The 26200-nt window shown below is 37.5% G+C and overlaps 1 protein-coding gene across 3 annotated transcripts in view; it reads right to left on the bottom strand.

Annotated features, from left to right (window-relative positions):
* Positions 1–26200, bottom strand: part of ASXL3 (ASXL transcriptional regulator 3) — a 127217-nt gene that overhangs the window by 13219 nt on the left and 87798 nt on the right. For all 3 annotated transcript variants that reach the window (XM_085052768.1, XM_085052767.1, XM_085052766.1), the window contains 2 exons: positions 6183–6279; positions 5605–5710 (listed from right to left, as the gene is read on the bottom strand). In XM_085052768.1, the coding sequence (XP_084908894.1) occupies positions 5605–5710; positions 6183–6279 (203 nt within the window). The remainder of the gene's footprint in view (positions 1–5604; positions 5711–6182; positions 6280–26200) is intronic.

The raw sequence follows: 26200 nt of genomic DNA, 5'->3' as shown, positions 1-26200 counted from the left end.
TATTCAGTACTTAACTATTTGACACTTGAATGAAACAAAAAAGCAAGCTACAGATTCACCACTATTCACACTCTGTTTACATTCCTGCTTGGTTTTTATTTGTTTAGTTTTGGTTTTTAGTTTGTTGGTTTTGTTTTTTTTTTCTTACTACCAGCACAATACTGCAAGACCAGTACAGCATCCATTGCAGAAGAAATGCACAACAATGTCCTCTTCTAGCAGTAACAATTGTAAAGGAAATCCCTTTTCCCTCCTTCACCTGCTTTCAGGGTCAACACAGCCAGTAATATGACAGAAGTTTAACACTCTTAAGGAGCTAAAAGATACATATTTATAATCTATGCCTTCATTCTCAGGGATAAGTGCAAAGGAACCATGCAGACTATGTATTCTTCTGAAGATTTTTTTTACCTTTGATCCTGAAAATACTAGTTTAAATAAAGTTTTATTACTTCAGCAGAATTAAAAAATTCACAAAAAAGCCCAAAACAAAACTAAAGCCCAGAGATAAAGAAAAAGGTTATTATAAAAAAAATGTATGTGCTCTGACATCCTCATTTCCTTCTAAGGCCTTCTAAGTGGGAGTACAGGCATTCAGCATCTTCAGTAAGATTTTCTGAGTAGACTTTATGCCTCAGCAATTCCGTAATAGTAGAAAATACACAAAAGCTTGGTGGGAGGCCTGAAAAGAAATTTCACGGTCTTAAGGATCTTCTAATCTAATAAACAGATCTCTGTTATCATTTTAATCAGAAAATAAAGAATAAAATGGAAACAAGCAAGCATAAAAGATACTCAGAAGCCATGAAAGCAAAATTGCTTGTCACTGTCTAGCCAGAGGATACAGAGACCACAAAGGCCTGTTCATAAGAAACAGAACAGGCAAAAAACCAAAATCGGTGGATGTGCATTTTAAAAGTACTGAATAGATGTATTACAGTGAGAGCTATACACACAAAAAGCCCCCAAAGCAACAAACAAAACCCACCAAAACCAACCCAGCCTGGAATTGTCATCCTAAAAAGCACATTTAATTATTAGTATTGCCTACTACTAGACACTTAACATGAATAAAGTCTCCCTATGCCATCAATATGCTGAGGAAGGATCCTCTAGAGAGCAATTCAAAGCAGCAAATTCACATTTCCCACACTGAATGCATTTTGGAAGATGTGTCATTCTTCAATATAGATTATAAATTCCCCACACAGTCTAAGTTTAGGTGAATAAAGTTTAGTTTACCTAGGTTTAGGGGAGGAGCTCCCTCTAAAATTCCTTGTGTTAAGGAGCAAAAGTTATCTCAGGAAAATGAGACGGGAAAACAAATCCACTCCATTACAGAAAACTGAATCAATGGTCTATTTTCTCTAGCTGGCTTACATCATAAAAAGATATTACCTGATGGTTATCTTTATGGATTGAAAATCAGCAAAGGAATGAAGAACAGGATAAAGGTGAATGAAACTGTCACATGGACACTAGACAAATACACACATTCTAGTAACATATTGAAGATAAAGAACTGTAAGAAAAGATAAAGCAGATTAAGGCCAGCAGAATATGTACTGAATTGTAATAGTTTTTTTCAACATTGGAAATACTACCATATTGAAGAATAAATTGCAGTAAAGAAAAAGGCTTTCTAAAGAAGAAGGCTCAAGATCAGCATGTTTAAGGCAACCTCAGATTGTAAAATAAACAGCTGATCTGTATTCTTCCTTAGAAAAAAAGACACCCAAAGTTTGTAAAACAACACAAAAATATGAGCACAGCACCAAGCAGCCTTCAGTGAAAGTGCTAAGGACAGGATTCAACTGGTAAATGAAGGGCACTCAGTCATCCAATAAAAAAACCCAAACAGCTACTGAAGGATATATGAATGCTGATATTTTAGTGCTGTGATAAGTAGTACTGGGGGGAAAAAAACAAAGTAAGAAAAGGATTAGGTCAGCAATAAAATTTAGAGGAGGTCTACCCAAAATTAAAGCTTTGATCTAGCAGATAGTACTATCCTGATGTGTAACTCTCAGAAGTGGGAAAAGAAATAATATATTGACATAATAGAGTATAAGCTTTGCAATCTTGGAGCAACAAGCCAGAAGAATGTGGATTTCTGGCAATATGAATCAGCTGATCCTGGATAAATGACTGCAGAATAAGTCTTTGTATTTTGAAGGAAAAATGAACAAACATGAGGAAGTGGAAAAAGAACAAAAATAGATGGAAGTAAACTACAACTGACAGTCCCACGATAAACAGCCTGGGTACAGATAAGAGCAAACACAAGATGCAATGCTTATAGCTAACAGGGAAAAAGCATTCTAAAGTCTTTGATTGCCATCAACTGTGGAGTGTATAAAAATGTTTACAAAGACTCTGCATCTATTAATGGTCCTTCTTCACGTAGAAGGCAAAACTTGAATTTACTTATGGAATATTAGAAGATCAAATTTGCCTAAGTCAGAACAAAAAGACTACTCTGATTTTAAAGTGAGCAAGTTAGCCTGCGACACAGATTCATTTTACAGCCAGTGCATGTGAGAAACAGCTCAGGGAAGCTTACAAATTCTGCAAGTTCAGTCAAATCAACTTAGCTGAGAAGAGACACAGCCCAATCATACTGAAAGCTAGTTTAAAAATCAAAGTGAAAAAAGGTGAGAGAATCACAGGATATCCTGAGTTGAAAAGAATCCACAAGGATCATTGAGTCCAACTCCTGGCCATGCACAGGACTGCCCCATGAACCAACACAAGGTGGAAGCTGCAGCAAAAGCTACCATTCAGTCAGGAAACAATGAGAAAAAGAACGTAAGTCAGCAAAGTAGATCTGCCTACATAACAGCCAAGCAGAAGAATGTAAGTGAAACATTGCAAGCAGGGGACAGGGGAGCGGGGGGACCAGATTCACTATATGACATTTTGCATAACAATGTTGATGTCAGAAACCTATGAAGCCAAATGACATGTATCATCACAGACTGAGCAATTATCTGCCAACCACTGTAGTATTCAACATTCAACCAGCACAGCAGGACTGCTGGCTCTGCAGAATTATGAGCATCATTCTCTGTGCATGTGACAGTCATTTTTGACTGAGGAACTCCTGCATTGCTCGTAATAAACTTCTACTTCTTGTGGAAGGCCTTATACCAGTATTTTACACAGCCCTTTCCTCCATGAAAGGTTAGTCACTGATTCTTCTCTTGACATGCATAATAAAAAGCCAGTATGCTCTTTATCTGAAAACCTAAATAGTACTTTTTTGATACTAAAAGGATCAACACCTGGACCAAAAACTGTTTAGTAAGAAATTAAGCACTTTACAATAAGAAAGTCTGGCATATTAAGAGCCTAGAATTTCCATTATATGTTAAGTTTAAGTGCTGTAGAAAAAGTACGCACACTGGGGGAAAGCACCCAGAAAGATAAAATACAAGAAATGTCCATTTCTTGCCTTGTTTTCACTACATTTCCCAGTGGTCCAAGGCAGCAGATTGTGAGAAATAGTAATGTTACTGCAGAAACATTTTAGTTAATCTTTAAGACAATCACTTACATGAAGGGTTCCCTGTGCCCTGGAATTTCTTAAATGAAAAACATCTCACAGCAAAACTAAGACAACTTATGTGATGATGGCTCCCATTGCACAGTTTTTTCTGCTAAGTATTATGCATAAATTTGATTGAGTAGACAGTAGGTAGACTGAGAACTGACTGAATGGCAGATCCCACAGGACTGTGATCGGTGGCACAAGGTGTATGTGGAGGCCTGTCACTAGTGGTGTCCCCCAAGGTTCAATACTGCACCCAGAAGAAGGAGCCTCCTCAGCAAGTTCACTGATGACACAAAGCTGGGAGGAGTGGCTGATACCCCAGAGCCTGTGCAGCCCTTCAGAGGGACCTTGACAGGTGGGAGGGATTGGCAGAGAACTGTCTGAGGTTCAATGAAGGTAAATGCAGGGTCCTGCACTGGGGAGGAATAAGCCCTGCACCAGCACAGGCTGGGGCTGACCTTCTGGGAAGCAGCTCTGTGGAGAAGGACTTGGAGGTTCTGGTGGACAACAAGCTGTCCATGAGCCAGCAGTGTGTCCTGGTGGCCAGGAAGGCCAATGGTGTCCTGGGCTGCCTCAGGAACAGCATTGCCAGCAGATCAATCCTGCCCCTCACTCAGCCCTGGTGAGGCACATCTGGAGTGCTGTGTCCAGGTCTGGGCTGTGTCCAGTTCCCAGTACAAGAGAGACATGGAGCTCCTGTAATGGCTCCAGTGAAGTGCAGTAAAGATGATGAAGGGACTGGAGCATCTCTGTGATGAGGACAGCTGAGGGAGCTGGGCCTGTTCAGCCTTGGGAAGAGACAAGTGAGAAGACTTTATCAATGTCTATAAGTACCTAAAGGGAAGGTGTCAAGAGGATGGGGTCAGCCTCTTCTTGGTGGTGCCAAGCAATAGGACAAGAGGCAAAGGGCAGAAACTGAGGCACAGGAAATTCCACCAGAACATGAAGAACAACTTCTTTACTGTGCAGTGACCATGGACTGGAACAGATTGCCCAGAGAGGTTGTGAAGTCTCACACTGCGAAGTCTCCTCACTGGAGAACTGTCTGGATGCAATCCTGTGCCATGTGCTCTAGGATGACCCTGTTTAAGCAGGGAGCTTGGACCAGATGAACCACTGTGGTCCCTTCCAAATTTATCCATTCTGTGGTTCAGTGATATAATTAAAAACTACTTGAAAATAAAAAGAGAAAGTCAGTAACTTTTAAATAGCTAGTTTATACTTTATAATAAATTCCTAGTATTTTTAAAAACAGATATATAACTCTACGTATTGATGAATTAATTTTTAAAATAATTTCTAAAAGGAAAATTCTTGGATTTTAAGAAGATGTGAATCTCCTTAAATTCTGGTTTTTTAAATAAATGAAGATAAGAACTGAATCTTCAGCTGCTGAAGAATGCCATCTCTGTATCATCATCAATGAAATTGTGCTGACTCAGCCCAGTTGTGCACCTGGAGTGATACTATATTTAGTTTTACTCAACTGAAGGTATTTAGTTATTCTTTGCATATCACTTCTAAAATTAGATGAGTTATTGTTACTGATTTGTCTCTAGCTAACATTTCTTCTGTGTCATGTTCTTAGGCCAATGGGCTACCTCTGTCAAAAAAAGCCCAACTCTATGTGATTTCAGAAACTTTGCAATTAGCTTAGAAAAAATAAAACAAATAAAACCATATAACAGAAATAGTGCTACTGGTCTTTTCATCTGCAGGAGCTGTATTTATATTTTGCATGAGAGAGGAATTGCCCTAATGCTATCTTTTGAAAGATAATTAAAAAAAATATTCACATGCTTGGGTTTTTAGCTCTCTTTGAATGAATTTTTATGGATGAGTTATGACTCTAAAAATGCAATTGTAATGCAAGTGCAGACATGTGACTATAATTCTACCCACAACTTCTTATATTGGGGAATGACTGCTCTTGATAACTGCTTTATTAAGTTTTACAGCATATGACCGTGCTATGTGAAGCACAGAATTGTATTTTCACGTCCTCCTAAAAGAAAATATAAAAAAATCCTTCTATTTGCTTTAGTACTTACTTTTCACCATAAAACCTTTCAAAGAACTTTTCTTTCCAAGGTTCTGTTTTCTTCTCCTTTTCAATCTCTTGTCTGATGCGCAACTGCATTTCTGGTGTAAATTCTCCTGAAAAACAAGTACTAACATATTGAATAAAAGTTGTCAAGGGTTAGCTTAATATGCGTAATTATAAACTGCAGATAAATGATGACGTACAGTGATTTCTGATATAGTCATCCAACAATGCCAAATGGAAATAATGAAAACCAAAAGGGAGAGTGACATAGAAGGGTTTAATTTATCACATAACATCAGTATTTCAAACATATATTGGCAGGATTTAGTTGCATGCATTCATGTTTTCAAGGCTGACAGTAATGAAAATACTTGGCTTTTTTTAAAAACTGTCAAAATAAGCTGCCACAGCAAGCTGCAAAAATGTACTCTAAATTCAAAATGGAATCAGCAATTTTTCTTTTGCTGAATTACTGGTCTATTACAGTTTCTGTTCTAAAAGTATTTCTCAAATGTAGAAAAAGAGATATTCTTCATAAAAACAATTAACCTTGGGCAAAGCTGAGAGCAAGCAGAGAGTTACCTTCTGCCAATCGCTGTTTCCACCCTTGTGCCGCATATGCGAAGAACTCGTTATTTAGAGCGGAGCTACTGAGGCGCAAAACTCCATCGCTTCCCATCTAGAAAATAAGCCGACGGTAGCAGAAGATAGTGTCAGAAACAGCGTCAGCTAAGATTACATCAAAACACAGTTTCAATTAGGGGAAATGGGGGAAGTGTAGGCAGTGGGGAGAACAGAAAATGACTACTACTAAAAGAGCATTTTCATGACAGTCGTTACTGTAAATGGAAGTGAACTAATCCAGCATCAATGTGCTCTCTTTAGTCATAAGTGTTACTGATGATAACTCAGTTTACAACTGATTGATGTGCTTTAATCATGGCCCTGTCTTGAGACTATGTCTAGAGGCATTGTACACAATCAAAAATCAAGATCATTATTGTACTTGTGCATCTGCCTACAATATGGTACAAAACAAATTAATTAAATGCAATTAAGGCAGTAACTTTGCTGTTTCTAAATAAACCTAATACTCATGTTAGCTAATAAGCTGTATTGGCCGAGGAGTGGATGAAAGGCATCCTTGACAAAAGAACTGATGTAAACTCAGCACTGAAACTGAAAACAGCTCTACTGAATTTTATAGACATCAAAAGCAAAAACTGAGAAAGAACATTAGAATTATTTGTATTTTCTACATCTGTCAAATATTCAATAAGACAACATTAAAAGTCTTAATCACAATATTTTCTACAATAATTTTTAAAAGCAATCCAACTATTGAGCTGTCTTCTACCATAAAACTTAATGTACATTTCAGGTTTGTGAGGATGTGTCTGTTACTGAAAGAATTCTAATAATTGAAAAAAGTAATTATATGAAACAAATTAGCAGTGAGTATCACCTCTAGCATAATAAATAGACAGTAAAAACAAATTAGCAAACGAAAAAGAGAGCAGAAGAGGTAACAAACACTCACTATTTCACACTCACTATTTTACATCCTTCAAGGTTAGTAAGAGATAAATGTTTGACAACACTATTTGTAATCTAGCAGTAAAATCCAGCACATTTTCCAGCATATTAACAGATGTTTTAGCTAAGTAATATCCCCTAGCTCTCGGTGCCTGTTTCAAACAGGAGCCAGAAAGACACAGGCATGCCAGAAACATTGAATGATATTTTGATGTAGTTCCCTTGCTGAGCTCTATGTTTCACTGATAACACACACCCTATTTTGAGCAGTCTTTGCTAATTCACTCATAACCTAGTCGACATCCTGTCCCACTATTACCGCAGAGGAGTAAAGCAAAAAGATGTGAAGAAGTAACCAGAGAAACAGCAATTAGCCTGGACTCTGAAAAACAGGCAATGCTAAAGGAGTTTGATTACAGCAAGAAAATAATATGTGCATGGTATAGAGTTCCTCAGCAGGGTATGAACCTACAGTGCTGCTGCCTGTGCTTTCCTGCTATATGGCACTGTTTTGCCAACATGTCACAGAATTTGGATTTAAGTGGGTTGGATAAGTAACGTTTCCATATATCTTATGATCTGGGTTATGGAACACATGCATATTAGTTACAGGTAGGCTATGACTAATGCTGAAACTAGAGAAAAACTGGAAAGAAACAGTGAAACATGCAGCAGAAGCAGCAAGAAGATAAAACCAGTGAGGTGAGAAAGGCCATAAAGAACATGTACTTATTGAATAAATCAAACTACCGTGACACATTATCTTCTCACTGCACAAATGAACTTTGCCAGAAATATTTAAATTCCAGAATTAATACATTAAAGTGAGATTGTTAAATACCAGTGCCTCTTGCACCTGAACAAATAAATCAGTATATGGTCAAAACCAGCACTCACACAGTTTTCTGGAAAGATCAGATGCAAAGTTATAAAGAAAATAATCACAAAGTACTAAATAAACAATTCTGTTCCTCTAAGAAAGGTGTTGAAGCTACCATAAGTTTCAACATAAAAGGAGATGAAATGGAAACACCCATATGTCAACATAGGTTCTACTCCAATCTTCATTAAATTCAAGATTTTGTCTCTAATCCTGGTAGTATTTAGCAGAAAAGTCATAAAGACATGAAATCCTTATATTATTATATTTAACCACATTTAACTGCAGGCTGTGTCTGAAAGGTATGGACCCCCTTAAACTCCATAGCTAAGCTGAGGGCAAACAGTGTAGCTGTATCACTATCCAGATCAAAAGATCTCATAGGAAAATAATGATTTGTGGACAATAATTTTCTGTTAAATGAGCAAAATTATCCAACTTATTCTAAGGTCACACGACTATTAGATTTCATGCAAAGCAGCAATGTACCACAATAGGTGGAAGGAGATTGCCACTTGTCAGTAGCAATCCACTATCAGATTGCATTAAACATAATATGAAACTGCAGCCAAGTGTGATTGAGCTATTTCACCAGACTGGATAAATGAAGAGCATTGTAAAGACTGCCAGGTTTTATTACCATGTGAATACAAGAAGAACAGTATTAGCTTCATTGTAACCCTGTTGTTGTAAGGACAGGAGAAAAGCCTGCTGTTCAGGAAGAGTTACCTCACCTGTTATTTTTGTTGGCTAATATACTTTGGAAAAAAGTGCCAAGTTTCTGGGTGCAAATTTCTCACAAAGTTTCAAAAAGAAACTGTGAACCCCAAGCTAAATGCCAGAAAAGGGTCCAAACAAATTCAAATGTGAGCTAGTTCACCTGAGAAAAAAGTACAGGCTGGAACTTCAGAACAGAAAGCAAATGTTAACAAGGTCATGGGTAAAGGTTGTTGTTCTCGTGGACCATACAAAAAGCCAAGTAGTAAGTATCTGTGAAAGAAGAAAAAGGAAAGGGAAACAAACTCCTGGAAGAATAGCAAAAAGGGAGAATTAGATTGGTTACATAAGACGAAAAAGTATTATAGATCAACTAACAATGGAATAACCATCCATTTGTGAACTGTATAAAAAAACGGATGCACATGGTGCTGACCACTTTAGATATGAACTGCAGCAGCTTCAAATACTGGGGAACTGTGTCCACAAGACTGAAAAGATGATGTTAAAGATGCTCAGGTTAAGAAATTGAATAACAACAAACTCAGCATGAAGTCACTGACTCAACATGAAGTCATTGCTGCTGATCAACTGGCAGAGGAGGACCTCTCAATTAAGGGAATTAGACCTGTGCTCAAAGAGACCCCATAACTCACAGAAGATTTACATAGCTGGAACAACTGAAACCTAAACGCAAGAGCATCTAATGATACAGAAGCTGGAAACACACTAATTAATTAGAGGTGAAGGTTACAATGATCTATTTTAACATGACATGAAAGAATAATTTCAGGCTTAAACATTACAGAGGGATGTCTGAAAGTAGATGTCATTATCTAGACTTGGTACACATATGGATACCATTGTTAAAATTTGAAGAAATAAAGAGTGTGGAGCCCCAGTGACTTTGCCAAACTTGCTCAGGAATTTGAGATCAAAGAAAACATTTGCTGGGAATGGAACAGGAAGAATTTGTTCAACCAGTTAAAGCTCAAAGAGAAAAAGATGAGGACAAAAACGTTAAAGAAACTCATAATGACCAAGGAGATCAAGCGTATGAAACAGAAATTTTGAAGATGTTATAGAAAGAAAAAAGCACTAAGCAGAAAGCAGATACCACTACTACACAAACTAAACTAACAAGAATTTCAGTCGTTAAGCCATTTTTGGTTCATTTAAAGATTTCTACACAGTGAAAAACAGTTTCAATAAGTTGGAACAGACAAAGCCCAAGTAATTTCACATCTTTTGAAAGAGTCCATCAGAAACAACACAACTAACAAAGAAGTGTTCTGCTTTTTCTCCATACCCTAGTCATGCGAAATAAGGCTGACATCTTCCATGCTCTGTTAAACTTGGAAGGACTAAGAGGTCATCCTTCTACAATGTTAGCTAAAAACCTCTACTGAAACCTTTTCTTACTTTGCCTGGAGAAGGCATTTTCACCTAAGTCAACAAGTTAAAGTGGAAATTTTGATGCCATGGAGTATATTCTCTTCTCTAAGCTCTGATGATAGAGACAGCACAATTAACCACTAGCTCTAAATTAGAATTTGGAGAAACATGCCAATAAAGCAGTTCTTAAATACACTGTTAATTTTTATGGTATTTAAAAAATGCTGTCCAACAGAGACAGTGTGTTAATGAGCTGGAACAACAAACATTTCTTGGAAAGTTTATGTTTTATTCTGTTGGGCTTTAAATTTCTGGTTTTTTCTGATAAAGTACAATGCTGGAATTATGTTTTCTAATTAATACTTTCATGCAGAATTCACAATGGCTTTTGAAAGTTCCTCTTTTTATTGAAAGCAAACAAAAAACCACCCAACCCCAAAACATATCTGCTGAAACCCAGCATCTATTTGCATTAGAAAGCAAATGTCAAACACTCTTATCAAAATGAACTGAGTAACCTTTCTAGAACAACTACTGAAAACAACTTCGGTTGTTTCCCCCCAAGTTTCACTGAAAATTCTCTTCTGAAAATAAGGCAGGGATTATCTTTTTAGCTCAACCTGAAGATGCACCCTGGTGGCTTAGTAAATACACAGTAACTACTGCATAGGCGTGTACCAGTAGGTTATCTGATTTTGGCTAGAATCTTTGAAGAGAAGGAATTAGTCAATCTATTATTTCTATATCTTTTTTGAATTATTCGAAGTTCTCCTAATGTATTTATAAAATTTCTAATGATCCACTGTGTACAGTTCTTGTGTAATATAACATATTTCTTACGTGAAAGCTTATTTGTGAGTATCATGCAATTTGACTAGAATCACAGAACAGTTTGAGTTGGAAGGGACCTTTTAGAGATCATCTAGTCCAACACCTCTGCAAATGAGCAGGGACACACTGAACTATCAGAGGGACACATTCACCATCACATGTCTCAGTGCCTCCTCCAAAAGGACCTTGAAAGTTTCCAGGATGGGGCACCTACCACCTCCATGGGCAGCCTGCTCTAGTATTTTACCACCCTCTTCATAAAACACATTCTTCCTTATATCTAATCTAAATCAACCATCCATCAGTTTAAAACTATTACCCCTCAGCCCTATAGCAATGGGCCTGGCAAAGAAGTTTGTCCCCATCTTTCTTACAGACCCAACCATCCCAATTCTCTCAGCCTTACAATAAAAATACCAACCAAAACCAAAACCAACCAAACAAGTGAAGATTCATCCAAATGAAGTGCCTGGTACCACTCATTTTTTACACACTTTCTAAAAATTGCTACTAACTCAGTATTTCATCTTGTTGAAAGAACAAACCTATAACTCACATACTTTCCCAAAGGTATGTAAAAGAAATTATCTGCAAAGGATGGAAGATATGAGAAAATACATTTTGATGCTTCTGCATTAAAGCTTCCAAAATATTACAAATGAAAAATTTAGCAGCATTTATAACACACAGAGGAAACATTACATTTTATTTACGTGTGTGGAGAGACACCATTGCTGTTTTTTAACCTGAATTTGTAACAAATGTAATTCTCCAGTGCTGGACACCAGCATCCCACTGACTTGTGATACTTGTACAGTGCAGATGGAGCATCTGAAGATGCAGCAACTTTAGTGACTGACTTTCTGAAGGCAAACACTTTAGAGAGCCTTATGCTCAAGTATGGACTTGATCTACATCACGTGAAATGGAACAAGGACAGCAGAGACCATGTGATGAACCTCAGGAAGGTGTTGGTAGGTGTGATATCTGTAAAACCTACCACTGTCACTGTTCATGATGTCCCTCCACCTTCACTCTAAGAATACTGCCAGACATGAGACTGAGTGGATCAGAAGTTACAAGGAGGCTGTAGGAATCATCATGGAACATGGGGATCTATTGTTGATATTTTTATCAGCAGTGACAGACAAATACTATGGTACGGCATGAAGTGGTGGTTTAGTAGGTGCTACAGGCAGAATGGCTTTGTCATCTTCACCATGTGGTGATGCCCCAAGAAGGTTCACAGATATGGCAGTAGGTAAGCAATAATTGAAAACAGCCCTTGTGGAGGAAAGGAACATGCTCTAGAGAATTGCTAATTTCTCTGAAATATGAATGCTGCATTTATATACATGGCCCAAGAGTATGGGCAAATCAAATTCAAACAAATCCTGTTCTGTGATCCGATGCCAAAGTAAGTTTATTTATAAAAGGAGGGGTTAAAGAAGGGGATAATGTGATGGAAGTGGTACATTTATTTCAGTCTTTGATGGCTGAACACTAATGCAAGAACTATGAACGGTACGTAGGAGGACTTGGAAGATTTAGCTGACAATTGGCATTTTGACTTAACTGGCAAAATGACGATCTGATAATTCATGACTGATGGCAATATAAAAGATTAGGCTTGTTTGTGAAAAAAGGAAATAAGAAAGAAATGACAACTGAATTTTAAAAAATGTGGTTTAAGTAGTCATACTTTCATAAATGCAGAATTACTTGGAAGAATCCTGAAGAATATGGTGCTAGAGAAAAAGGAGTTAAAACAACTGTCACAGTACTTTAAATAAACAATGCTGACCACATGGAGTGCAAAGCCTCCTGCAAAGGAATAATGGGGACTGTACAATAAGACCACATTGTCTTAGTTAGGACCTCACTGTTGATCTCACAGCATGTAGGGAATGGAAACGAGGTCAATTTACTAAGCAAGAATGCCACAGCAGAACATGGTATAATGGGCCAAAATTAGACACAGTTGGAAAGGGACACATCAAACTCCAGAAGAAATAATTTTGTAAGTACATTAAAAGCAAGAAGATGATGAAAGAAAAAAGAAGTCCACTGTGCAACCCTGGGGGAAAACTAGAGGAATACAGAGACAAAGCTAATGTTCATACTTCCTTTTTTTTGTGTGTACCTTCACCACAAATCTACTGGGTTGCCATACTTAATGCAATTAATACCAGGAAAAAAGACAAAAGGGTCAGAATTGACCTTGAACAAGCAAGGAGCTCAACAAATATTACTTAAATGCATTTAAATCATCTGGGCTTGTTAGTCTAGCCTGTTAAATGCCCAGATATTAATCTATTTCAGAATGGTTAAAAGATAGATTTTGAAGAAATGAAGACTACAAATGGAAAATTATACATGACAGTTATACGTATATAGCACATATGTATCACCTGTGTCTAAAAAAGGGAATAAGAACAGCTAAGGAGTTACAGGCTGAGCCAGCTTCAGAACTCTATGGCCTACACACAGACAACCCATCCTGTTTGGTGATACTCTAGGCTGTCCCAAGATACTGATATGGGCACATTCTGAGCAGACACAATCCAGAATCCACAGCGTGCCTTTAACATTTTGAAGAAGTTAGGTGCTAGCCTCTCAGCTGACCCAAGAAACCCGTGTTTAAATACCTTGCTTCTTCCCCCTGCCTTCGTGCTCTGGAAAATATGTGCAATGGTTAAAGCACAAGATAGAATCAAAGGATCATTTAGGTTGGAAAAGACCTTTAACACCATTGAATCCAACCCTTAACCCAGCACTGCCAAGCCCACCACTGACCCATGTAAAGTATCACAGTATACACAACTGTCTGGAAATTAACCAGGAGTTGAGCAACAGCCAACACAGATCAGTCTGTTTCCCTCAGATGGCATAAAAGGCCTTGTGGTAGAAGAGAAGCAGCACAAGCTGTGTATCTTGATGGTAACAATGCAGTGTTGCTTAGCATTTTCTTAAGCAAAGCCAGGATATATACACTGTAATTAGGTCATGGAAGAACTACTCAGAACTCCTAATTTAGGGAACTCTTGTTTGTTTATTATCAACTGGGAGTCTGTATATTCAGAGGCATGATAAAAAGGTGGAGGTAATTTGAAAATAATATCAGTCAATGAGTACACTGAAAGGTACAACCTAAATTCAGAATTCTCTTAATGGTTTTGTGAATTACTTTGGAAACAATAGGGATAAGCAGGGCATTGCAATAGTAGCAAATGCAAAGTCTGACACTCTTGTATAACACATAACTAGAGAAATACAAAATGAGGAAACTAAGTGGCTATGCAATGGTTCTGTAGAAAAGTACTTGTACTGATGGACTGTTCTCAACTCAACCTTGCAATTGCAAAGAAGGTGAGCACAACAGTGTGAGTTACAAACAGGAGTACTTTGTAAAAGCAGAGAAATGAGTTTTGCTCTACTTGGTTACTTATCACTTGAGTTGGAGTAATACATTAAATTCTGACTGATGTGACTCAGAACCTGTACAAAATGCAAAGGAGATAAATGAGGCTGAGAACAGATTTAAGGTCCTAGATCTACAGAGACTGCACTAATATGGGCTGCCTCTTAAGAAAAAGAAACAAAGACACAGCAATCTCCACTCTCCACACATAGGCCAAAATGAACAAAGAGTAACAATCAGAATTGCAGCAAGAGAGATTCAGATCAGACCCCGAGGAAAAACTTTCTATCAGTGAAAACAATGAAGCACTAGATTTCTCTGGGAGAGGCTGTGAATTCTCCACCACTGAACAGCCAAAAAAATGTTTTACACAATATAAAGAAAAGCAGACATTGATTTTGCCTTAGTGTAGAGAAGATGAGATAAATAGTCCTTTTTTGTCATGTTTTCTACATCAAGATGGTAAATCAAATTGCCATCTCTTACATGATCATTAAAAAGAAAACTGAAAGTGCTCTTGCATATATTTAACTTCTGATCAATTGCCAACCTCCATTCTCAAAGAAAGGTGCTTAAGAATCAGCCCTAAAATTCTGGCTTCCAGGCTTCTAACCTCTTAATGCCCTTCCAGTGGAGTCACTCTATGCACTCTAATATAACTGACCAGAGCTTGTGATTATTATCTGAAAGAGCCCCTCATTTGAACAGAATGACCTTCAGAAACACTGTGACTTCCTAAAATAATGGCTTAGCTTGCCTGCATGCAATTAAAACCTTAGATTACACTCTGTTTCAGGAACCATCATTCTCAAACACAAACCTGTTGTATCTGCTACCAGTCCTGCTTCATGATGGCTGGAAGGATCCTTAGTCATTCATGAAAAACTTTTTTTACTAGCAGTTGATAGCTTGAGGCATGTTAAAAGTCAAGGTAGATACTTTCTGCCTTAAGGCTGAGGGTGGCAACCCTGTGGGAGAGATTTCTCATTAAGCCCAAGAGACGGAAATTCTCATTGGGTAATACTGAATGGCTGTAGAGCCTAGGAGTATTCTAATGCCATATACTTTCTCCATACAAATGTTTTTCATAATAAAATGGACAAGTTGCTAAAAAGTGAAACAGAATGTATTACTATATGTGCTCCTGTTAGTATCTGGGCTATTCATGTTCTCACTGACACATACTTTAGAAACTAACAAGATCTGCTTGCACTTATAAAAGCCTAAATTCTCTACAATAATGCAAAACAATCATTATCCTGTTCACTACTTTGGCTAATGACCTGGGAACCAATTATGTCAAGGAGTTATCCACAGCTAGAGCTCTCCTTGTTAAATAATAGATGGCAATTATAAGGCTTAACTTTTACCCATCTGCAAAATACTTTTAAGCGAACTTGCATGTATTTCTAGTATGAAAATAATTGAGTAAGTTTCTCAATTTCCTATAGAATACTGCTGACTGTTCAAGTATGCCATTACCTATCTAAAAGTCATTTTTCCACTCATACAACTACTATTCAAAGAGATTGTGATAAATGGGACCAAACTAAAAGGATGCTCTAACAGTTGGCAAGTCTATAATGGAGAATGAGAGTGAATGCAGTTGGGTTAAAAGGAAAAGCAGCTGTAGTTGTCACAAAAAATCTGTAAGTTCTGTTAAACAATGGCTGCATTTCTCATGGTAGTGTTTTTGCCACATGACTCAATGCTAAGCAAAGATGCTGTATTTTTCAGCATTTAGTCATATCTGAGTGGTACCATATGGTAACAATATCAGATCAAAGCAGAGGTTGAACTAACCCTTGATAATTGCAAAGAACAGATCATGTAGATAAAGCTTGTGAAAGACCATATAATAGCCAATTACTACAAAGGCTGTCAAATAAAAGTTTTCTATTTCTATTTAGTTTAGCTGGCATAAGACTGAAAAAGGGAATTTAAATGTCCATTAATTTCAGTATATTTCAAATATTTCAGTCTGTTTGATATAACTATGGCTATGACTCATATATATATGCATCCACCATCTTCTATTTATATCAGTTAAACTGTGGCAGCAATAAATACTAACTTTTAATATGCAAAAGACTTCCATGGGTTAATTGTCTATTGTGTGAAATACAGCACTTGATTGTATTAAATTTGATGCTCTTCACTTTTAACTTTGTTCTGGTAGATTAAAAAGCTCAAGTCCATTAATTCTTCTTTAGACATTTTTATGGCTTGTGCAAATTTTAGTGCCCTTCCCTGGATTCTTTCTACAGCTTCTGAAGTGAACTGGCCATGTTTAACATTGAAGATGATGACTTAATAGTATTTATTTAATGAAAGGGCATTTTGTTTAGTGCAGCCTCCCTGATGCTGTTGTTGCTTAAAGGTTGACTGAACAGATGTTTCTGCTGAACTGTCCATAATCATGACCATATTTTCTTTTCAAATTTCATTTAGAAACTAGAAATGAAATAACCCACATGATTTCCAGTACAAAATGATGTATGCTTCCCTGCACTAAATCAAAGAAGTTTTGGGTTGGAAGGGACCTTAAAAGATCGTCTAGCTCCAACTCCCTGCCATGGGCTGAGACATCTTCCACGAGGCCAGGTTGCACAAAACCCCATCCACAGGAAGTACCTGTGATAGGTAACCTATCAAGTCAAAGCACAAGCCTTTCATTCATCTCCCAGACCTGGAAGAACCACATTGAAAGTGTTAACATGTTTGTGTTATTGAACACAAACTTGTGTTATAATACGCTTCAGATGGAAATAAAACTCAGTTAATTTGTCTAAGGATGGAGAACTCACAACCTCTCTAGGCAGTCTGTGCCCTCACTAAAAAAAGTTTTATTTTATGTCCATATGAAAGCTCCTGCCTTTTGGTTTGTAACCTTCTGCCTCTGGTTGTGTCACATCCTTTCATTCACATTGGTGAAACTGCCCCTGGTCCTTCTCTAATCTAGGCAACATCCTAGAACTGGACAAGGCACTCTAGGTGTGGCCTTATCAGGGCTGGGTTTGATGGGATGGTCTGTTAAACTCACATCACAATGGCATTCATGCCACTGCCTCTTCTCTGACCCAACCCCTAAGGTCTGAACCAGACTGCAAACCACCCTACAGAAGAGGTCTATACACATGCTGATCCCCTTGAGGGCAACAATCACTCCCCTATTCTTCTCTGCCTGCCTGTTGTTTCAAATCAATGGTTCTGATATACATAAAAAAAAAGGAAAGAGAAACAGGCAGAGAAAGGCACAGTGGAGAGAAGCAAAAAAAGGAGGGGAATGAATAGTTAAGGAGCCAGTAATTACCAAGTTTAATACAAAACACTGATGATTTCAGGTCTTAAGGACACAGATGGTAGAAATGTGGAAGAAGTAATGCAGCTGAAGATGCAGAACCCTTAAAAAAGTAGACAGGCCTTGCAAAAACGCACAGACACAATAGGATAGCAATTGTTTCTTTGCCTGAAGATAAGGAACACTCAGAAGCTCATCTCAAACAGAAAACTGCACACATTTACACAGTGCCATGACTGATGAAAAATCTAGCCTTTCTTAAACCAGTTACCATGTATTTAAAGCCAACAGTTGAGCAGTTTCTGAGAAAGCAGTATATAAACAGGAATATAAGAAAAATTTCTGACAAGATGCAATTACGAGGATCTTTTTGCTGTTGTGACCACAAAATAGCTACAGTAACACTGAGAAATACATGAATGGTGAGAGATACATCTAATACTACATGCAAACATAAATACAGCAGACAGCAGTACATGGTCTGACTCAAGAGCTGCTGCCAGAACAACAAAACTCAGCCACCACAACTTCAGGTCTGGGGAGGTGACATGGATAGGTACCAACTCATCCTATGACTGTCTCAGCAGTTCTGATGTACCTCAGCTTGGGTGTTCATGTTCACTCTGCATAAGCTCTCTTCCATGGGCCTCACCTTTTCACAGTAAAGGATAACATGACCTGGAATATAGCTAATTTTCTTTAGTTCTGATTATGAAGTTATCAATCCTTATAAGGAAGCTCTTTTTAATTCCCACCTGACCACCAACATAACATAAACAGTTTGCTGTCAAATACAAAATGAAAAGACAGATTTTGAAGACAGATGGTGAAAGCGATTCTGAGTATTACTTTAGTCCTATAAAAAATAACCAGATTAAACGTAGAAGTAAAACATCAAAGGAGGAAAAAGAAAATATCTACTACTATAGGAATAATTGCTGCAGACGTGAGGAGAAGAGGAAGAAACATCTTTTAGAGAAAGAAACAAAGACCTTTTCCATCTTCACTAAAGTGGGAAATACACGGAGTAAGGCTGAAGAATTGCAAACATATGTTTTCAAAATGAAATGTGACTTGTTAATTTAGACCTTGTCTAAATCAAGAAGACAAGTGGGATAGCTATATTCATTTCAATACACTGTAGTGTCAAAAAAGACAATAGAATCCAATCTGTTTGAGCTCAGATGCAAGAAATTAGATGAAGAATTTAAGGCTAGTAATAAATCTGGCAAAATGAAAAGATAAAGCATGCTTTAAAATGAAACAAAACCCACGCAAAACAGAAAGAAAATGCAGCAAACAGTACCTTCTAACTGCGTACAAATTCTAGAAGTAACAATTAAAAACTTTTTTTTCTAATATATACTTCACATAATTAGTGAACCCAGGCATGTCAGAACACACAGCAAACAGCAAGTATTTAAAAAGACACTAGAAAAGGCACATAAGCCTGGGGGAAAAATAGGCAAAACAGGAAAAACAGATATGGATTGTGATCAAGGTAAATATGTATGGAACTTGTTTAAAACAAGAATGACTAGAGACTCTGAGAAAGTTACAGTCAAATTATCCAAAAATGTTAATGTTGTGTGGAGAGTGCAGGAAAGGGGATATAAACTGCCAGGGTCTATTCACCTAGCTTTCAATAAAAGTTATAGGCATATACCGTTGAACCCAAGAAGCAGAAGGTGAGGGGAAGTTACATGCAAGCATCTAAAATCAGTCAGTTATTTTTGATGAGTGTCAATGAAAATCCTGCATCCAATCCCTTTTCTCTTGGCATTAGAAAACACTGCTTTCTTTTCTATGCAAGAAAATGGCCACGTCCTTAACACAAAGAGAACAAGCTAAATGAAATTTGAGTTACTGAATTATTTAAATTCAAAGAATAGTAATGTTCTGAAATAATTAGGAAAAAAGCATCAACTTCTTTTTTCCCTTTTGTATTTAAGCCAAATGAATATATCGGAAAAGGGTGAGGGGAGAGAAAGGCAAGGGGAGAAGCAGAGAGAGTGTGAGTAAGGGTGAAGAGAGGGAGAGAGATTGCTGCAAAAGCACGGATGTATCACTTGTGCTTGCTCTTCCTTTTGCTGCAGAAGCATGGATGGATCACTTCTGCTCATTCTTCCTGCATCCACCACCCTGTTTCAAGTCCTCAGCTGTCTTCAGATTCAGAACGGTATGGAATGTTCTGCTTTCCATCTAATTCCAGTGCAGCCCCACAGTGGCAACACTGGAGGCACTGCAGACCAACTCATATCACTTTATTATTAGCACTTTGCAAAGGAGGTGCAGTTGAAACACTACACACTGCAGTACTGCAGTGCATCCTTAATAGCCACATAACTTGGAGCACATCAGCCCCTTGTGCCCATATACATTACCACTTATGTCCACATATTAGTTATACTTGTAACACAGCTCCTAGCACAGTGTTTTAAAAAAGCACTTATGTGAGGCACTTACTTTTCCACTGGAAGGGAGGTGCTTTTATCAGTTCTCTTTTTAAAGTACTAATAATCCTGTCAAATGTAAATGGAACTTGTATGGCATACAAAGTCCTCTTCTTTTTAAGCACTAACAGCTGTGCACTGTACTTTATAAAACTTGCTTGAAGGGAACAGGAGTGGAACAAAAGCTTCACTAGTTTGCATCAGAAGAACAACCTTGAGTGAAGGGCCCCTCACACATTAGAAGGACTTATGGGAAAGGATGCTGCAGAGACAGCTGTGGCTCTTGTATTTTTAGCTTTCAGGGGGCACAGCAATGGTGCTCAATGTTCCAACTGAGTTTAGCCTTGCTACAGACAAAAGCAAATGCAATAGCTCTGCTATCAGCTCTGCAAAACTTGTTCTTAAAGGTGAGACATATTTTAAGTGTGACAATAGCTTGTAACAGGGGCTTGAGAAATCAAACAAGAACTTCCACAACATGGATGCAGCAAGGTGGAAAACACTGATTCTCACTTCTGAAATACAGTGACCAAGCCTGAAGAAATATGAAACCATGACACTTAATCAAAAATGTAAAGTTTCCTATTCACATACATAGACGTACTGGTACTGAGGAGGACCTCTAGGGATTACTGCAAACAAGCAAACAAGAATTCCATTACCACATCAATCAGAGCAGCCAGATTGCAATGCAATTGCAGTGAGCCTTTCTGGACTGCCTAGGGAAGCTGAAAGAGTAGCTTTCTTGTAGCTAAAGACAACTGGGATTTTGAAGTGAAATGCTTCAGCTTTCAACTCACGTAAAGTGAAATTGATGTATGTCATTAACACATGACTGTGAAATATGCACATACACCATCTACACAGGTGTGTTATGTGAAATAAGTATTAACTGCTGCATAAGGAGACAGGGCCACCTGGGGGTAGTAACCTGTCTGAAAACCTTTGGCCTGCTCAGCTGAGGAATCAGACACAGGATTTTATTGAAAGGCAGCTTAAATCCGTGGAATTTCTTCATATATCTAGTCTGTAAGATACCTGCATTAAAACTACTCTAATAAAGCTGTAAAAATAAAGCACATTACAACAACACCATGCTATCCACAACAATCAGTAAAACCGAAGCAAAAATGTCAGCTAAAGGGAGAAATGTGACATATAATGACCTTCAATTACTGCACACACAGGGGTGCCAATTTAACAGCTTTTTAAATACGCTTAGGTGCAGATGACATATGTTACATTTAACCTTCAATTGCAAATGTTCTCCTCTGAACGAAATGCTTTTGTCATAACCTTAAAACTATTTCAGTGTAAAACTCAAACATTTACAGGAATATAATAATAAATATTTGAAAGCTTCTAATGATAGAGAATGGAAAAGGACACAGCTAAAAGGTTGTAGTATCAGCAAAAAAGGCAGTTAAGCAAGGTAAGGTAACCATTTAAAACCACTACACAGTAATTCCATGGAGAGAAACATAAAATAAACCTGGAAGCAAATAATACACACAGCACTAATTTCTGCAGTTGGTCTTTTTATAAAGGAAATTCTACAAAAAACCAATGGCAAATATGGCATGGAGTAGGGAGGTCAGCTGAGGAGTCATTGACAATTTTTAGTAAGGGTGAAAACAAGCAGGGAGCTTATTTACATTGATCAAAGAAAGAAACTGTGAAAATCAAGCTTTGCTTACTCTCTTCTAATATAAAACTAATATACAGTAAGATACATACTAAATACTAAGGCTTCAGAATGTCTGATACCAGACTTCTCTTCTTGTCTTTTAATAGAAAAAGAATATTTTGTATTATTCATTACCCACTCTCCACCACAGAATTTCAACTGATGTGCTTAGGAGTAGGAGTAATTTGTGCACATCAAAACCAATGGTTACTTTTGCTATCATTGCTCAAATTGTAGGAACAGATATTAAGCTGATTCATACTGCATTAAAACAAAGAGGCTGGAATTGCAATTTCATAGATAACCTCCTCCCAAATTACTTCTTATTATTTTTAACAGAACAGAGTAAATCACTAACTGACATGACCCTGTGCCTTTTCTCAACTCAAGGTGAGAAGGAATCTTTGCAAGGTGACAGAATCAAATGGGAAATGCCAGGCTGAACCTCAATCAAACATGCCAAGACAGAAACACAGAACCTGCACCGACCTTAAAATAAAAATATGCTATGATGTTATCACATGGCAAAACTAGCACTGACCCAAGAGACAGTAATTATTTTGGGATTCACTGATTTAGAAATTAAAAGAAAGAGAATAAGGTGGGTTTTGACCCATCTTAGAATCCTTTGATTTGTACATCATGTTTTTCTTTTTAGTAGACTGATCTGCTACAAACCTGAAACATTCACAGGCCTTCTGCAATACTACATGACTTAAGTAATTCTTTAAGAATACTGAAGTTTTTAATTTAAGTACCTAACTTGGCTATCTACAAACAGTAGATAAAAGATAGATAATTGCTAAATTTCTTTCATTAAACAAGTAAAGCAAGACATATTAGCTATTACTGGGACTTCCTCTACTGTTTTAAATGCTCCTTCTGAATAGATTTGGTCCAATAAAATGGCAGTGCTACCTAACACACACATCTGAAGAAGCTTTGAAGTATTTTTGCAGGAAGAAATTCACATCCTATGTGAAAGGGCAGGGCAGGTGCAAATCACAAGAGAGCCCAATACTACCAGAAGACAAAATGCAGGTTGGAGTTAAATTCTCAAAGATCAGAAAGGTGTTAAGAATTCCTAGAGTCTGGAAAGACAGTTTTTTCAGAGCATTCAGGAAAGAACATTTTCTTTAGCTCTCTAAGGATTAGTGAAATCACTTCAGCTTTTCCTACTCTTCAGATAAGGCTGCACTTCTGTTTTTGGAAGCTAAATAGGTGGGTGTGTTTCCCTTCCTTCTGCCCATACCCCAGTGTTAAGAGCAGGAATTTGACTTCCCATAAGCACCAACAAGGAAAGCTAGTGTAGACATAATATTGGCAACTGCTATTCTTTTTCAGCAACCTGTTGTACAGACCTGTTACTCATCCTTGCAAAATATACATTGTTTAATTAATATTTAAAGACTCACTGATGCCATGCAGCAATCTAGATACAGAGTGAAACTTCCTCCTTTGAAGGTAAGTATTTACTGAGAGGTGGTCAAGAAGGCTTCTGTTACATTCTGTTAATTATCAGCTTGATGTATCAATGTCAGAAGTAGGTATTCGATGAAAAATCTATTGTTCTTTAGCTGTAGAATGTTCTAATTAGAGATTTAAAGAAAAATACTTTGCTGGAATTCGTGATAACTGAAATCTCTTGTGCAGAGACTTTTCTTTCCATATAGTTTCTATACCTGCATGTTTTCCAGCTCAGTCACATAGATTTCCTGGGGAATCACCCAACAGGCGTCTGTATTTTGAGTCTTTGAATCCACACGAAGAGCTAAAAATGAAGAGCTGAAAATCTGGATGTTCAAATTCCAGTCATGAGGTTCCTGGTATGCAAGATTTTGGAGCAGACTGCTAAACAGACAAGTCTGGGACATGGCAGCTTCTCAGGCACTGATCTCTTCTCTGTGGTGAGCAGCAAAAGGACTTGAGGGAATGGCCTGAAGTCATGTCAGGGTTGGATATTTGGGAAAGGTTCTTCACCCAGAGGGTGTTTGGGCACTGGAACAGCTCCCCAGGGAAGTGGTCACAGCACCAAACCTGATAGAGTTCAAGAAGCATTTGGACAATGCACAGGGTGTGATTCTTGGGGCTGTCCTGTGCAGGGTGAGAAGCTTGACTGGATGACCCTCATGGGTTCCTTCCATCTCAGGACATTCTATGTTTGTATAATTTGAACAATGTCTACATAATAATTCCCTCTGAACCCAAATTAAAACAAATAAAATCCTTGATAAAATGCATCTACCATATCTGCCAACTTGCTCCAAATCCTTTTATAGGCATTTTGAATACAGAAAATTACACAAGTCCTCATTGCTACTGAAATAAAATTTAAACTAATACACACGCTGAAATTAATTTTAATTGTGAATAAAACTCATTATACAGTTTATCTTTTCCCAAGGGGAAAAAAAGGCAATGATCCTACACTTCCACTTTGTCAAAAATCTAGCTGGAGTAGGAAAAACGACAGCATGAACATCAGAAGACTTGTTCTCAACTTCTTCCATTCTGGGACATCTTTCCTAAGGCTTTCTGTTCCATGGGATCCAACAGCTCCCTAATAGCAACCACAAGACTTGAAAACAAAAGAAACATCAGAATACACATCCCAACTAAGTTCCTAACTCGTCCCTGGACTTTTCTTGAACACATTAGACTAAGGTTGAGACAGAAGTCATTTATTTATAATAAACACTTGCACACAAAAAAATAGAAAACCTCAACTCCCTTAACTAATGGTTTCTAAAAATGCTTATTCAAACTGACACATGCATGACAAGTTTTGGCTGAGTACGATTTAAGGAGGAGGAGTTATACCACCCAGAAAAATGGTGTTTATGACAGAAATGACAAAGAATCATTCATCATGGGGTTTTTCTATGTGGAGCAGTAATAAAGCCTAAATGAGATTGCACTTCATTAGTAATTTATTTCACAGATCACTATATATACACAAATAGCATAACTCTATTACATTTTTATAGTGCCATTTATTACAGTACTTCACATACTATAACCACATGGCAACACAGAAACGCAGCTTTCTCTGGGGAAGAAAGCAGTAGCCAACTGCAGAGCAGCACACAGGCAGGAGACACTTTTGAGCCAGAAGAGCAGAAATAAGAATTCTCAGACAAATCAAGAAAAGGACAATATAAAACAATAAAACTGAACCCCTAGAGATGTGCAGCTAACTCAATAGTGTTGCACCATTTTTGCTTGCCTGATGCCCCATTTGATTTAGAAAGTAGAAATAGAAGAGGAACACTGAATTCCCTTGCCTTGTCCAGTGAGAGTGACCAACAGCAGAGACTCACACCAGAGTTCCCTAGCTAAAATTCTCCCTCCTTTTACTTGATCCTTGAGCACTACACTGGCATTTTCCATTTGCCAGGGGAAGGAAAAGAACATCAGTGCAACTTCTTTCATCAGTCTGTATCTGGGATGCCACACTTTAGGCATAGCCAAGGACATATTCTCAGATATCAAGAAAAGAGATGCATTTCCTTCTCTAAGATTCTGCAAAGTGAGGGCTCAGTGCTACTCCACTCTCCACCAGAAAACAATTTTTAAACTATCACACTTAGAGGCCAAACATTTCCATTACACTTTTAGAGATGACTAGTGACTCCTGCCTTCCAAATGCAGGTGAAAACCTGGTATGCTACACAAACCCACAGAATGCTGTGCGAAGATGAGGCAGGACACCTGCAAATGTCTCATCACAACATTTGCTTGTGAAACAACACTGTCCAATTATGTAGAGTTGGGCCCCTGAAATAATATATGCATTATATGAATGCTTTTTGAAATAGAAGTTAAAAAAATGCATTGCTTTTAACCAGTGAGGCATGTTTAAATTCAACAAATATTCTCTTGATTTTCTTGCCAAAAAAACTCTGCTGTAAGAACACTGATAAGAAGGTAAGTGGCTTGTCAGTTGTAGATACTACATTTTAAAAACTAAATTTTAAAGCACAAAACTTCTACATAAAGACCCCATACTTGAAATGTAATTTATGAACATTGGGTCTTTGATGGTTGGAGAGAAAATATGATTTTACCTAGTACATTTTTTTAATCTCTTCTGATAAATTAACTAGAAAAAGAACAAAAAATCAGAACTGTCAGAAAAATATTTGCTGGGCACTACGGTAAAATCTGTTTGACACTAGGGAAAAACGTTTTCTTAAAACTTGTCAATACTGACTTTCACTGCATTGTGGGAGCTTGAGAATAAATAGATTTATATTGTTTCTCCTATGGATCTTGTTTTGATGTTCCTTCTCAAGCATTCTGTTGTTAAATGCATAATTACAGTCCACAACATTCAGCATCTAATTTGACAAGAGGCTGAGTAAACATAGATTAATACA

Source organism: Lichenostomus cassidix, chromosome 2, assembly GCF_008360975.1.
Source record: "Lichenostomus cassidix isolate B80296 chromosome 2, HeHo_3.0, whole genome shotgun sequence".
Lineage (NCBI taxonomy): Eukaryota > Metazoa > Chordata > Aves > Passeriformes > Meliphagidae > Lichenostomus > Lichenostomus cassidix.
Note: the sequence above shows the minus strand (reverse complement) of the source record. Positions and strands in the feature narration are given on the sequence as shown.